At 56.6% G+C, this 15,825-nt stretch overlaps 2 protein-coding genes across 2 annotated transcripts in view; both read left to right on the top strand.

Moving 5' to 3' along the window:
* LOC102137293 (bone morphogenetic protein 8B) overlaps positions 1-11,870 on the top strand; it is a 35,221-nt gene extending 23,351 nt beyond the window's left edge. The window contains exons 4-7 of the mRNA XM_045386722.2: positions 4,954-5,148; positions 5,976-6,055; positions 6,536-6,646; positions 9,180-11,870. Of these exons, the coding sequence (XP_045242657.2) occupies positions 4,954-5,148; positions 5,976-6,055; positions 6,536-6,646; positions 9,180-9,329 (536 nt within the window). The 3' untranslated portion in view covers positions 9,330-11,870. The remainder of the gene's footprint in view (positions 1-4,953; positions 5,149-5,975; positions 6,056-6,535; positions 6,647-9,179) is intronic.
* LOC102136922 (succinyl-CoA:3-ketoacid coenzyme A transferase 2, mitochondrial-like) lies at positions 808-3,637 on the top strand. The gene is given in 2 exon segments (XM_005543876.4): positions 808-938; positions 940-3,637. Coding segments are annotated over 2 exon segments (1,554 nt in total). The 5' UTR covers positions 808-821; the 3' UTR covers positions 2,377-3,637.
* Positions 11,871-15,825: the final 3,955 nt, after the last annotated feature.

Here is a 15,825-nt window from a genome sequence, read left to right as displayed (position 1 = left end):
GCTCTTTCCAGAACCTTTGCTGGGGAAGGGGAGCAGAGACATGGGCTGGGGCTGGAGAGAACCCGGGACAAGGCAGGTCCTTTACAGGTGAGGAGACGCCTGCACCCTGCTGTGGTGATGGAGTGATTCTGTGCAGAGGGAAGAAAACTGCAAAATTCCGCACAAGTTGGAGCAGGGAGCTGGAGTGGGGGAGGTGGAGAGGGCAGGGGGATGCAGAGGACAAGGCTGGAGACTCTTCAGAGCGGGGACCCTTCCTGATGAAGGTGAGGGATAGTGTCCCCACTCTCACAGTGAGGGCTGAACCTGAGCTCTGGGGGGCTGTAGTGGGGGGGGGGCACTCACTCTCCGTGTTGTCACAGGATTAAAGGAGGGTGCTTGGCACAGAGTGATGCCCAGTGAGGGTGGTCATGACCGTCGGTCTCACCCAGCAGTGCCTGCTCATTAGATATTTGGTGTCTCTAATGAGCGGGGAAGCTTGGGCGGGGCGGTTGGAGTTTGTGCCTGAGGCTCCACTGGGGCAGGAGGGGATCTGGCTGGTGCCCTCCACGCGGAGCCTGACCTCAACTCTGTCCTGCGCCCGGGGCCTGTGCGCTGGACACGGAGGACTGACACGAGGGCTCCTCCCCAGCCCAGGGCGGAGCGGAGGAGCGGCCCCCTCCCTGTGGTGGGTCGCGGGCCTGGCCTAGAGCCTGCGCCTGGCGGGGGAGACCTGCTGGGCGGGAGTGCGTCAGGGCGCGGGCGCCCTCCCTGCTCTGCGACGCGGACCCCGGGGCGCACGCGGGGCGCACACCGCCTCTCCTGGCCTCTGACCCGCGCCGACCATGGCGGCGCTGCGGCTCCTGGCGTCGGCGCTCGGGCGCGGGGTCCCCGCCGGCGGGGCTGCTCAGGGCTCGCGCTGTCCCAGGGCTGCGCTCGCCTCTCTGCCACCAGTCCCGGCCCCGCGCCAAGTTCTACACGGACCCGGTGGAGATGGTGAAGGACATCTCTGACGGGGCGACCATCATGGTCGGGGCCTTCGGGCTCTGTGGGATCCCCGAGAACCTGATCGCCGCGCTGCTCAGGACCGGCGTGAAGGACTTGCAGGTGGTCAGCAGCAACGTGGGCGTGGAGGACTTCGGCCTGGGCCTCCTGATGGCCTCCAGGCAGATCCGCCGCATCGTCTGTTCCTACGTGGGCGAGAACACGCTGTGCGAGAGCCAGTACCTGGCAGGAGAGCTGGAGCTGGAGCTCACGCCCCAAGGCACCCTGGCCGAGCGCATCCGCGCGGGGGGCGCCGGGGTACCCGCCTTCTACACCCCCACGGGCTACGGGACCCTGGTCCAGGAAGGGGGCGCCCCCATCCGCTACACCCCGGACGGCCACCGGGCTATCATGAGCCAGCCCCGAGAGGTGAGGGAGTTCCAAGGCGACCACTTCCTTTTGGAGGGCGCCATCCGGGCGGACTTCGCCCTGGTGAAAGGGTGGAAGGCCGACCGGGCAGGAAACGTGGTCTTCAGGGGGAGCGCCCGCAATTTCAACGTGCCCATGTGCAAAGCTGCAGACGTCACGGCGGTGGAGGTGGAAGAGATCGTGGATGTGGGGACTTTTCCCCCAGAAGACATCCACGTTCCAAACATTTATGTAGATCGTGTGATAAAGGGGTAGAAATACGAGAAACGAATTGAGCGCTTGACATCAGGAAAGAGGAAAATGGAGACGGCGAAAAGAAAGGAAGCCAGGACGCGCATCATCAGACGCGCAGCTCTGGAATTTGAGGACGGCAAGTACGCCAATCTGGGCATAGGCATCCCCCTGCTGGCCAGCAACTTCATCAGCCCCAGCATGACCGTGCATCTTCACAGCGAGAACGGGATCCTGGGCCTGGGCCCGTTTCCCACGGAAGATGAGGTGGATGCCGACGTCATCAATGCAGGCAAACAGACCGTCACGGTGCTTCCCGGGGGCTGCTTCTTCGCCAGCGACGACTCCTTCGCCATCATCCGAGGGGGACACCTCCACCTAACCATGCTCGGAGCCATGCAGGTTTCCAGATACGGCGACCTGGCAAACTGGATGATCCCTGGCAAGAAGGTGAAAGGCATGGGCGGTGCCATGGACTTGGTGTCCAGTCCGAAGACCAGAGTGGTGGTCACCATGGAGCACTGCACAAAGGACAACATCCCTAAGATCATGGAGAAATGCACCATGCCACTGACCGGGAAGCAGTGCGTGGACCGCATCATCACCGAGAAGGCCGTGTTTGACGTGCACAGGAAGAGAGGGTTGACGCTGACGGAGCTCTGGGAGGGCCTGACCGTGGACGACGTCAGAAAGAGCACGGGGTGTGCCTTTGCTGTGTGCCCGAACCTCAGGCCCATGCAGCAGGTGGCACCCTGATGGGACCCGGATCTGGGGGGGGTGCACTCCTCAGGGGGTCCCACCGGGTTCCCCAGGGGACGTCGGTTACCGCAGGAATGCATTTACCCAGCGCTGGGAGGCGTTTGCTGCTGGCCTCCAACTTTCCTCCCTAGGTGGACTGTGCTCCTCCAGAGAGCTGCGACTTTAATTAAAAACAACAGGAAAACAGATCAGCTCCTCACTGTGTTCCTCAAGCACTAAAAGGAAGGAGAGGAGTAGGGTGGGGGAGCTTCTCCAGGCCTGCCAGATGCAGGGCTCTGAACCTAGACCTGCTGTTAGTCCCCTTTTGCCACCCCCATCTCCCCGAACCACACCCAGCCAGGCCCCTGCAATTTGCTTGGAAAGTATATGATAATCCTGGCTCTGACCCACCTTGGTCTGGGACCCTGAACAGTTGCTGCTCTCTCTGGGCCTTAGTTTCTGCTTCTGTAAAATGGGAACCTGGGATTAGCTACTTCGAGTCCCCAGTCAGGCTCACCTGGCCTGTGAGACCTACAGAGGGGTTCCCAGCACCCAAGCCAGGCCTGGCTCACAGGGGCTCTGTGAGGGTCTGTGGTGTAACTGATCTAATGTGACATTCTATCCTGTGTCTGGGAGACCCCCGTAAGACCCTTGAACACAGCTGCACAGAAGCAAATAGTGAGCAAAGCATGCAGGACTGATGGCCCCTCTGGCCCCAACGCTGCCAGGGCTCCCCAGGGAATCGCAGGACAGAGCCACACATGCAGCCTGGAGGGCTGCCCTGGGCCCCAGGTTGTCCCCATGTGTCAGCCAGTCCGCAGAGTGACACTCCAGTGCCCAGGCTGGTGACCCTCACCACCCCACACAGGCTGCTCTGTTCTCTCCTCGTTGTGACCTGTCTTGCCTTTTCCTCTGCACCCTGGCTCTGGTCCTTGTATTTCTGCTGCTTCCCCATAACCTTGACTCACCGTGAACCAAGCTCTGCCCAGTGGCTTCTCTCTGGGCCTCCTTGCTGTCAGTGCCTGCAGCTCACAGCCTCCCTGTCTCAGCAGCTCTTGTCCACACTCCTGTTTGTGGCAGATGATGTCACAGGTCAAAGGTTGGTCTCTGGATTCACTGGTGGTTCAATCAACTGGCCAGTGGACACCGGGACTGAGGCACAGCTGCTTAAGGGCTGACCTTTGAGTGGGACTAAGGGTGGGGCAGGCATTGTCCTTGACCTGCAGGGTGTACTGGAGAAGTATGTAGGAATAAATACATCTGTATGTGTAGTGTCTAAGCGTATGTGCCTCTGCGTGTTTATACAGACCCACATATATGCATGTGTGTACATACATGTGTACATCTGTGCTTGTAAAGTAGAGGTGAAATGTGCTTTTGTGTAAACTGAAGAACTGGCAATGTTTAAAGAGACAAGAAAATGAACTGGTAATCATGCTTCTGCAATTCAGTATCAGGAAATTTCACCCATGCACAGAGTGAAGAGGCTCCATTGCACTCCCATCTTTATCGTGAAAAGCAGGAAATAACCTGCGTTATCTGATGACGAGCTCCAGGGCTTCGAACTCCGGTGCTGAAGCCATCCTCCAGCCTCAGCTTCCCAAAGTGCTGGGATTCCAGGTGTGAGCCGCCATACCTGGCGACTTGAAAGCTGAAAAAAAAGAATGAGGACATCTTTGCTGGGCTGACAACTGTGTAAAACTTAAACTGACAGAATAGCCCAGAAAAATGAAAATGTATGGGAGTTGGAAGGGCTTTAAAATGGTATTTTTTTCTCAAAACTTTATCGTGGTTAACTGCTTTTACAATAGAAAGGTTATTGAAATCCAAACAAGTACAGGAGGATGCAGTTTTATTGGTGAAAGGTTAGTTATCATGTGTTTTAGCAGCATCCTCAGTCTGGAAGCGGCTGTGGGGGACAATCCCCTGTTTACAGGCTTCACTCCTCCTGGGGCTGAGGCCCAGGTCAGATCTCTGCTTCAGCCTTTTCTTTTTTCTCCATAAACCCAGCTCGTGCATAAGAACTTGGGGTCTGGAATGGGACTGCCGCAGGCTGAAACCTGGGCTCTGGGACTTGGTTCCAATGTCTCTGCTCTGCCTGGCGTCTCCCTTATGGGCATCAGGGAGACAGTTAATGCCCTGCTCTTGGGCTGTGCCCAGCAGAGAAGCACTCACTAAACTTGGCAGATGCTGCCACAAGCTGTCTCGGTGATAAATTTGACATTCACACCCCAGAAAGTGCGGGATGGAAGACAGAACACAGGCCTCGGGGTCCTTGGACTGAGGTGGGAGCGCTGGTTCTCGAAGTCACTGGCAGTAGGACTCTGCGTCTCCTGTGAAGAAGGAGCTGCAGGATTACTGTAAGGACCCAATGAGGTCATCCATGGGAAAAATCTTCAAACTTGAGAGATGTGGACTGGCTGGGGCTGGACCAAGGACTCCAGGCTTCAGATGTGGAAACTGAGGCTCAGCAGGGACCCTCGGGTCCTCAGCCTTCACGCTCCTGGACCTGCCCAGGCCCCGGCAGAGAGATCCCTGCTGTGTCCGCTGCAGGGCCACTGCCCGCGAGTGACCCCTCTCTCCTTTCTGTCGCAGGGCACAGCGTGGATCCTGGCCTGGCCGGCCTGCTGGGTCAACGGGCCCCGCGCTCCCGACAGCCTTTCGTGGTTACTTTCTTCAGGGCCAGTCCGAGTCCCATCCGCACCCCTCGGGCAGTGAGGCCACTGAGAAGGAGGCAGCCGAAGAAAACCAACGAGCTGCCGCAGGCCAACCGACTCCCAGGGATCTTTGGTGAGGGCTGGGCGGGGTGGGGCCGAGGCCCTGCGGGCTTCCAGTTGAGAGAGGCAGGGTGAGAACCAAGTGGTGGCCCAGAGCCCTCAGGCTCAGGTCGGTTCAAGCTGACGGCCACTCTCCAGCCACCTTTCCTGACCCCATCTTTTGCCCTGATGCACCCTGGCGACCGGCACTCCAGAGGCCTGTCCTGGCTGTCCCTGCCACCCAGAAGGCCCCTCTCTCCCCCTGGCTCCTCCAGGTCTTTCCCAGGAGCCTCCATCAGAATGAGCTGCCCCTTCCCTGGGAGCCGCAGCCCCTCGTGACCCGCGGTTGTGCCTGGGCACCCCGCAGCATCCTCGGCTGCTTATGTGAAGTTTTCTCCCCAACTGGGCCAAGCCCTTCAGGATCAGGGACAGGCCTGACCCGACCCTGTGCCCTCCTTCCCAGGGAGTCGGCCCCTGACTGGCCTGGTCATGAGCCACTTGAACCTGAGGAATGGGTGTGGCAGCAGAGGGTGGGCTGGAGTCACAGGGGTCTCTAGAGAGGAGGCGGCACAGGATGGCCGAGGGTCCTGCTGGGCTGTTTCCTGGCGTGTCCAGACGCTCACAGGCTGAAGGACAGGGGAGTGCTGAGCACAGTGTCACTCTAGCCGTCGGGAGCCATGGCAGGCTCTTCAGCTGGGTCACGGTACAAGCAGAGTTTCAGGGATGGGCTTTATGAGACCAAATGGTTTCCTGTCATTCATTTGACAAATGTGCTCATCAGGGCATCTCCCACCCTGGTACCCTGTAGTAGCTGCACAGAGCAGGAACCCCAGAAAAGACCTTGCCCTTCTGTCCCTGCAGATGACGTCCACGGCTCCCACGGGCGGCAGGTCTGCCGTCGGCACGAGCTCTACGTCAGCTTCCAGGACCTTGGCTGGCTGGTAATTGCTGACTCTCCTTGTTTCTGAAATGACAATCACCACCTGTAGATCAGAAGTGAATCTGTAGGGAGGACATAGAATCATGAGTGACTTCAATTTTCTTAGGTATTTTTTTCTTCTGTGTTTTCCAAGTTTTCTAAAGTAAGAATATGGTGAGAAAGGGTTTTTTTTTTAACCATGAAAATGAAGACTGAATCAACTAAGCCGTCAGCATTGCCACAGGGTAACTGAGACCTCCCTGCATGGGCTGTGACTGCAGCTCTGGGAGGCGTGGGCAGGGAGGGCTGGCTGGGGAGAAGACGCAGAGTGAGGATGGGGGGTGTTGCGCCTGAGCTCCTGCCCAGCCTTGTCTGCTGGGGGTTCCTGGGTGGATTCAAGCCTCTTGGGGGAGACTGCCCTGCAGGGGTGGAGGGTGGGTTTGAGCCCTGAGGCTCAGGGAGGGGCACATGGATGGGACTCACCTTCTCCCATGTCCCCTAGGACTGGGTCATCGCCCCCCAAGGCTACTCAGCCTATTACTGTGAGGGGGAGTGCTCCTTCCCGCTGGACTCCTGCATGAACGCCACCAACCACGCCATCCTGCAGTCCCTGGTCAGTACCATGTCCATCCTGCCCAGCCCCCTGGGATGGGGGGCCCTGCAGAGAGGGGTCTGGTCCAGCCAGCCGGGAGGATAGCAAGGCCACCTGCTCCATGTCTCAGGGAGCTTTCTCTGCACAGTCAGTAACGTTGCTAACTTCCCACAGCTCTGCAGGAACTGGTCCTCATACAACCACACTAGCACACATAGACTCACACCTGAACACGGACACACTCCACACTGACACTGAACAGTCGTATACACGTGCCTGTTCTATGCATCGCACATGCTCCTGTGGGACATTTAACGCACCTGCGTGTGGTGCCCAGACAGAGGCACAGCACACGAAATAGACTGTGTGGGGGCTGTGTGATCTTAACACACGGGCCCCTGAGTACACTAGCAGGTCTGTCCCCCTATGATATGTGCGTACAGTGTGCGGGACGTGTGTGTGCACACACCCACCTGTGCCACACCGCAGGCAGGAAGCATCTAGACGGTTTGGCTCTCAACCTTTTGGCTTTTCCCCCAGTTTCTCTCTTGGTCATTTGTGTTTTCTCTGGATCCCCTGGCTTTTGATGCCTTGTTGTCTGGGGCAACCTTCAAAGATGAAAGCAGGCTTCTGATGGGATCACTGGTGCTGCTCACTGCGGAGTGCTCTGTGTGTTTGCAGATTCTGGCACCGAGGCTTCCTTCTAGAACTTTTTACCTAGAATTCCAGTTCCTGGTATTCCACAGCCTTATGTTTTCCTCTTAGGAGGTTCAACGGTGATGCCTTGATCAGGTGTGGTGGCTTATCCTGTAATCGCAGCACATGAGCCCAGAAGTTCGAGACAAGCCTGGGCAACATGGCGAAACCCTGTCTCTAAAATAAAAATTAAAACACACACACACACACACACACACACACGTGTGCATGCAATGCCTTGGTGTGAGAGGAAAGAAATTACCAAAAGCTGCTCTGAGCCTATGATAATGCTTCCTTTCTGGGCAGTCAAATGGCATTTGCTGGATACCTGGAGCCACCTCCTTGGAAAGGCCCAGGGGTGATGAGGACGCGTGGGGCGGCCCAGCCCAGCCACCCTTTATGCTGTGTGGTTCTCACAGCTGCATGTGTGGGAGGCACACGGGAAGGTGACTGCACCTGCAGCTCCCAGACTCCATCCTCTCTACCCTGGCCCCTCAGGGGCTCAACTAAAGTGAGCGCTCACAGCCTGCTGGGCAGCAAACAGACAGGCGCTGTGCTCTAGGGGAGGCTGTCAGCGGGCACAGAAGCAAACCAACCATGGAGCTGACGCCTCCTGTGAGGAAGAGCAGAGCGGCTGCGCCATCAGTGGAGTGAGACTGGGACCAGCCTCTCCGCACAAGGAGGGGCACGTCAGCAGCTGGAGGAGGAATGTTCCATCAGAAGGAGCAACTGCAAGGCCCTAAGACAGTAGCAAGTTGGCCCCAAGTTCAGGGTTAGCAGGGAGGAGGGGCTGGGTGCAGTGAAGGCGAGGAGAGCGGAGGGAGGTGATGCCGGGAGTAGGCAGGGCTGTCTCCCCTAGGACCTGGGGGTCCCTGGGAATGAGGGTGGATTTTATTCCAAGCAACCCGACAGGCTGTCAGAGGTGTTTAACAAAGCAGTGACCTGGTCCGCGTCACCCTCCAGAACGACCTTTCTGGCTTAGGGAGGCTGATGGTGGGGGTAGTGGAAGGCAGAGGAGCAGGGGACGAGTGAGGGCTGCTGTGGTCACCTGGCAGGTGATGGCAGCTGGACGGGGCAGGTGGTCCGAGGCAGCATGGAGGTGGAGGTTGAGCCAGGGGCTGCTCCCAGGGAAGGGAGAAGGCGAGAGGAGTCATCCAGGAGGCCTCCCGGGTGGGGGCTATGATGTAAGGGCAGGAGGAACTCCGTGTTCTGCTGAGGCCCCATTAGACCCCAAGTGCAGAAGCGGAGAGGGGAGCAGGATCCACAAGTCTGATGTTCAGAAGAGAGGTCCAAGCTGAGCCCGGGGAGTGGAGAGGTGCGGGCACATGCAGGGCCCTGAAGTGCTGAGGGCAGATGCGGGTCTCTGGGGGAAGGAGCAGCACAGGAGAGGGGCTAAGGCTTGGCCTCCCAGAGCCTGGGGAGGGAGGCTGGGGTGTGGGGAGGCAGAGCCTCTGGGGGTCCGAAGGGCCAAAAGAAAAAAGTGGTCCTTCCAGGCTCCCCCTTGGGGACCTCACTAAGGCACAAACCTGGCCATGAGGTTCTCCTTCCCATTATCCCCAGGAGGAAGTCTAAGCCCTTGGCCTGGGACTTGAGGCCCCTCATTAGTGCCCTGCCCACTTGCCCCACCCCCCGGGGCTGCCACGTGTCCCTCCCTGGGCACTGCAGGTCACTACGGCTCCTGCCCCCAGAGCCCTCAAGGCTGCTCTTATTCCTGTTAATATTTCTTATTATTGTGCTGCTCCCATGTGGCTTGGAGATGGCCAGGGCGGGGAGCAGGTGGAGCTGGGGCAGGACTGGGTGGGTCCTCGGAGGAGGCTACTGGGCTTATGCCCCTGCCTGTACCCCCCTCCCTGGCCAGGTGCACCTGATGAAGCCAGACGCGGTCCCCAAGGCATGCTGCGCGCCCACCAAGCTAAGCGCCACCTCTGTGCTCTACTATGATAGCAGCAACAACGTCATCCTGCGCAAGCACCGCAACATGGTGGTCAAGGCCTGCGGCTGCCACTGAGCCCACCCGCCTGCCCGGCCCTGCTGCAGCCGCCCTTCTCATCCGGATCGGGCCCCGCAGAGGCAGAAAACCCTTAAATGCTGTCACAGCTCAAGCAGGAGTGTCAGGGGCCCTCACTCTCTGTGCCTACTTCCTGTCAGGCTGCTTCTGGTCCTTTCTATGTCCCTCTGTGCCCCTCCCTGGGGTTTGTGGCTGTCACCCTGTCCAACACTTTGGTGGCCTAAGGCACACGGCAGCTTCAGAGCCCGTGCTGACTGCACTGTTTGGAGTCAGCACAGAAGTCCTATCTTAGGACCTGTCAGACTGTGGCTGGCCCTGGATGGTCTGAGGTTGGCTGACCCGAGCTTTTCTCCATTCACCAGAGGGTTTAGGTGTGGGGAGAAGGGCTCTGCCCCTTCCCAGGTACAATACTGGCCATTTCTGGGCATAATTGGACACGCTCATGTTCTCAGCAGTGTGTTCTGGGATTCTTCTCATTTGGTCCAGGGTGCAGTTAGCATATTAGAAAAAGAATAAGCTGGACATCTCCACAAAGCCACTGGGGATTTTTTTTTTTTTTTTTGGAGACGGAGTCTCACTCTGTTGCCCAGGCTGGGGTACAGTGGTGCAATCCCGGCTCACTGCAACCTCTGCCTCCCAGGTTCAAGCAATTCTCGTGCCTCAGCCTCCTGAGTAGCTGGAATTACAGGAGCCCGCCACCATGCCCGGCTCATTTTTGTATTTTTAGTAGAGACAGGGTTTTACCATATTGGCCACGCTGGTCTTGAACTCCTGACCTCAAGTGATCCGTCCGCCTGGGCTCCCAAAGTGCTGGGATTACAGGCGTGAGCCACCGTGCCTGGCCACTGGGGATATTTTATGTCATGTATGTTCCCTTGCCCTGGGCCTGCCCCGTTTCCTGCCTAGGAAAGAGGTATGACTCCCAGAGGAGCAAAGAATCCTGTGGGCTTCCAGTTCCCTCCACCATCTCTACCACACTGACCTATTTGGGGCTCAGCACTGAGACAGAGACAAGACCAGTAGCTCCAATGTGTGGTCTAGGCTGGCAGAGAGCAGATGCCCCCGCAGCCTACTCCCCTTGCCCATGGCTCACGTCAGTAATCAACCTATGTACCTTTTCCACTGAACCTGGACAGGGCCTCGGGCCTCAGCACAGAACTGCAGACAGCCACCACCAGGCATTGTCAATGAGACCTCAGTTCCTGCTCCTGCCCCACTGCAGAGCAATCCATTCCATCCAGAGCAGGGTGACTGGCGGTCTCTGGCCGGGCATGGGGCAAGGGTGGGGACTGCCAGTGTTTGCTTGTGTCTACGAGTTACGAACAAGCTGGCCACCAAAATTGGCGTCACCTTGGGTGCCCACCAGCGCTGTCCTGTCTTGGGCCTGTGAGTCAAAGAAAAGGTCCCTGTCCCAGGGAGTGACAGGCAGTAATTAGGCTGAGTTGGGTGGGGAGGTTTGTCTCAGCCTCTGTTGTTCCCGGAAACCGCTGTTCTCCTTGGAGCAGCCACTGGGAGTTGGAGTGTTTATTTGATTTCTGACTTGCTAAGCCTGTAATTTACCTGCTGGAATAGACAGAGTCCAGCTGCCCAAACCGTGTCATTAAAAGCAGATCCTGGGTCCACCCCATCCACAGGCACAGCCCGGCGGGGTGGCTCCACCTCCCCATGTGCCCAAGGATGCGCCTCTCTGGAGTTCACATGCTGCACCCCCAGGGAGGGGCCTGGGGAGAGCTGGTCTGGCAGCAGGGGTGGAGGCTGGCGCCATGCTGCAGGACAGCAGCCCCTCCACCTGGACCAGGGAGGGCCTCCGCGTGCAAGCGCAGAGGAAGAGACCTTCCCATGTACATAAAGGGTGGGCCCAGGCTGTCTGGAAGATGGTGAGTTCCCCATTAGTCTAGGACTTCAAGCTCAGCTAGCAGGGATTGGAAGAGGCAATGGCCTGAGTGTCAGGAGACAGGTATTCTAGTTCCAACTCAGGCACTGACTTGGTGTTCCCTTTCTTATTCACACTTCAGTTTCTCACCTGCGACATGAGGACATAGGACTCTTTCATTCCAGAGGCTCTTCCAACCCAGAGAACCCGTCTGCCCCCATGACCTTCTCCCAAGCTTGAGACATGGCCTGAGTCCCCAGCTGCCATAGGACTTGGGGCCTATCTGCCACTGCAGGCCCTGATTTAACAGCTCTCTTCTTCCAATACTGGGCAGTAGAGTTTTTGAAACTGACAAACGTGGCCGGGCGCGGTGGCTCACGCCTGTAATCCCAGCACTTTGGGAGGCCGAGGCGGGCGGATCATGAGGTCAGGAGATCAAGACCATCCTGGCTAACACAGTGAAACCCCGTCTCTACTAAAAAAAGACCAAAAAAAAAAATTAGCCGGGTGTGGTGGCAGGCGCCTGTAGTCCCAGCTACTCGGGAGGCTGAGGCAGGAGAATGGCGTGAACCCGGGAGGCGGAGCTTGCAGTGAGCCGAGATCGCGCCACTGCACTCCAGCCTGGGCAACAGAGCAAGACTCTGTCTCAAAAAAAAAAAAAAAAGAAACTGACAAATGTGTGGTCTCTTCAGTGCCCAGTGTGTAACCTGGCATGGTTTGGGTGTGCTAGGAGTTTGTGAAATGCATGTTTTCAAGACACAAATGCTGCCATGCCCATCAGGTGTGCAGAGTAGGCCTGAGGAGCACGATGAGACTCCCATTTTACGCAGCAAAGCACAAAGTATGACAGTCATGGCCTTCCTGGTGGCCAGACTTCTAGTAACTTTAGCCACCCAGACAGCCACCAAATGACATCACATAGAGAAGGCCTCAGAAAGGGAGGAGGTCGTATGGACACACAGCTGATAAGGGGTCAGTGCTCAGCTACCAAGGTCGTCTTCTGGCCTGGTTGCCTCCCACAGCCAAGGATGCATTCAAGGCTGCAGATCAGGAGCATAAATAAGGGTGGTCAACTCAGGCCTACTGGCTGCAACAAGCAGCCACTGACAGGGAGTCTGGGCCATTCGGTGCAGAACAACCCCCCAACCCAGTGGCCATCTTCACAACTGCAGCACAGTGCTGGCCCTAATGCCAGGTGAGCACACAAAGTCCTGTTTCTTTATCTTTAAATAGGGACCTGGGCGATGTGCTTTAGAGAAATTCCTTATTACTTCACAGGAAAGGAGGCTGTGAAAAGGAGAGGGCAGGTTTTGGAGCCAAGTCAACCTGGCATCAAGTCCTGGCTGCCTTCTTTTTTTTTTTTTTTTTAAGACAGGGTCTTGCTTTGTCATCCAGGCTGGAGTGCAGTGGCAGTATCATGGCTCACTGCAGCCTCAATCTGCTGGGCTCAAGCAATCCTCCCACCTCAGTCCGAGTCGACACACCACCACACCCAGTTAATTTTTATATTTTTTGCAGAAACCAGGTCTCACTATGTTGCCCAGGCCAGTCTTTAACTTTGCCCAGGCCAGTCTTGAACTCCTGAGCTCAAGCAATCCTCCTGCCTCAGTCTCCCGAAGTGCGAGGATTACAGGCATGAGCCACTGCACCTGGCCTCTGCCTCTTCTTAATTTGACATCATGTACCTGCTGCGCCTGCTCCTTCCTCACACTCTGTAGAAGAGGGTGCTAGTCCTGCCCTTTTGAGGCCTCCATGAGGGCCAAATGTGCCACGGGACCCTTAGTGCCATGCCTGCGCAGACCTGTGGAATAAACAGCACTTCTGAGCAGGCTCATTTTAAAGGGACTTGCAAATTTGGGCCTGCCTTGTGTGCCTTCCTCATAAAACCCACTCCTCCCAGAATGTGCTTGGAGGTGCTGCTGTATTTACCTGAGAGCTGTGCTTTTCTTCAAAAAACCTAAACGTGGTCATCTCTTGGATGAGGTGTGGCCCTGCACCCTCGCCTGCTTGTGGAAGGAGTCTGGGCCAACAGTGACCTGCGCTAGGGTCTCCGCTGAGGAAGTGGCAGGTATTGTGGCCCTGACCTGGCCCTATGCCCTGACCTGGCCCTATACTGAGTGTGGGGCCCACCTGTGCCCTCATGGGCAGCTGAAGGGGGAGCTTTCTACCCCAGGTTCCTTTCCTTACTGAGAAGTCTTCAGTAAACAGTTGCCGCTCTCCATCCCCTGCTTTTTTAAAAATGTTTTTTCTCACATAAGAAAATGTTATCTGTGTGCTGGGGAAAATTTTGAAAATAACAAAAACCAGAATACAACCACCCAAAATTAACCACAGAGATAACCACTGTTCATAATTCCTTCTCCAGTCTTTTTTCTTGGCACATACACATTCGTCTTTATATATGACATATAGATATTTTACAAAGTTAGGATCCTATTCTATGCACTGCTTGGTGATCGGATCTATTCAATGTATGAAACATTTTGAAAGTTCCTCTGATTAAATGTTCTTTGAAAACACAACTATTAGTAGCCTTCCATCCCTTGAGTTCTGCTTGAGCTTCTCCCTTGTATGTCTGGTCTTGCGGTCCCTTCCTCAGAGGCCGGGGCGGGGCTCCCGTGAGCAGGGCAGCAGGCAGCCCGGTGCTCAGATCGCATGGCCACGAGGCTGGCCACTGGTCTGGAATCCTTGGGCCAAGAACCTCCTCTCCTTCTCTGTGCAACACTTGGCACAAGTAGGGGCAGGTGCCTCACCTCTGAGGCTCAGGTGACCTCAAAGTACAAGGGTCACAGGTGGACCCACTGGGATAACTTCTGGGGAAACCCTGATGGTTCCTCTCCCACTGGCCTCTGGCTGGTCCCTTGGTCCCTCCTTCCCAGGGTAATCAGGCAAGCACAGCAATAAGGTCCTCCCTTGTTTCACAAGGTTGTGGGACCAGTTCTCCCTCCCGGGGCCTTGGGCCAGCCTGCCTGTCACCCCCAGAATCCACCATGTTGAGCACTTCACACACATCCTCTTCTCTCCTGGGCTTCATGGCAGCCCTGCGTAGCTGCCTTATCCTGGCCTCAATGCTGCCTGTCCTGACGGCCATGACTGACCAGCAGTAATGACATCGACATTGAGGAGTGAGTCCTGCTGGGAGCGCTGCCGTCCCAAGCTGATCCAGGGGGCGAAGCCCCACCCAGGGTGCCAGAGATGGAGCTGGCTTGGAGTCACTGGGGCCAGGGCAATAGGCTTCTCCTTTCCCCACCAACCTCACCCTGGTGGATTCTCAACATCAAGACTTGATTTAGCCAGCACTTTGGGAGGCTGAGGTGGGTGGATCACCTAAGGTTCAAGACCAGCCTGGCCAACATGGCAAAACCCCCATCTCTACTGAAAATATAAAAATTAGTTGGGCATGGTGGCGGGTGCCTGTAATCCCAGCTTCTTGGGAGGCTGAGGCAGGAGAATTACTTGAACCTGGGAGGCAGAGTAGTGAGCTAAGATCATGCCATTGCACTCCAGCCTGAGTGACAAGAGCAAAACTCCGTCTCAAAAAAAAAAAAAAAAAAAAAGAACTGATTCAGATAGAGCTCCTAGGATATGTCATGGGAGCCAGTGGGGAGCCCTGGGGGAGGTTTTTGGAGACTGATAGGACTCAGCTTCAACACCTGAAGGAGGCCATGAGGTGGCCTGGCTGGCCCAAAACTGGTGCAGGGTGAGAGGCCATCCTAGCACAGGCTGCGCACCATGACACCACACTGCAGTTTCCAGGTAGGCCTGGGGTTGGGAGGAGGAAGTAGAAGCCACCCCTGGCTCGTTTCTCCCCAGCACCAAGCACATCCGCTGACTAAAGAAGGGCCCTGGGTGCTCCTCAGTAATACAGTTCTGTCGGTTAAGGGAGTACATAGTGAGTGCCAGGCCAGTGAGACTGATGACAGATGCCCATCAGGCACAGGACCAGCTGGTGTGACAGCAGGAATGGTAACCAACCAGAAAGAGAAGACAGAGGCACTTTTACATGGCTTTCACTTCTACTGCCCCACAATGGGCTGACGAGGGCATCTCCTAAGGGACTTGGCCTAAGGCAGAAGAGCAGCAGCAGAGATGCTATGGCCTGTCCCAGCAGCAATCTCTGAAAACACCTGGCTGGCAGGCAGCAGTATAAGAACTAGGATTGGCCGGGCGCGGTGGCTCAAGCCTGTAATCCCAGCACTTTGGGAGGCCGAGACGGGCGGATCACGAGGTCAGGAGATCGAGACCATCCTGGCTAACACAGTGAAACCCCGTCTCTACTAAAAATACAAAAACTTAGCCGGGCGAGGTGGCAGGCGCCTGTAGTCCCAGCTACTCGGGAGGCTGAGGCAGGAGAATGGCGTGAACCCGGGAGGCGGAGCTTGCAGTGAGCTGAGATCCGGCCACTGCACTCCAGCCTGGGTGACAGAGCGAGACTCCGTCTCAAAAAAAAAAAAAAAAAAAAAAGAACTAGGATTTATTTTAGCAAACCAAACAGAACAAAACATCCAGGAGCCACACTGGTGGGCCCACAGCAGACCCAGCAGCAAAAGCCGGGAAAAGTGGTGGTTGGTGAAGGAGCACCTGTGCTGGCTCCTGGGCCCACAGCTGCACTTGGGAACAGTC

Source organism: Macaca fascicularis, chromosome 1 (genome assembly GCF_037993035.2).
Source record: "Macaca fascicularis isolate 582-1 chromosome 1, T2T-MFA8v1.1".
Lineage (NCBI taxonomy): Eukaryota > Metazoa > Chordata > Mammalia > Primates > Cercopithecidae > Macaca > Macaca fascicularis.
The sequence above is the reverse complement of the archived record's forward strand: the minus strand, read 5'-3'. Positions and strand labels throughout refer to the sequence as shown.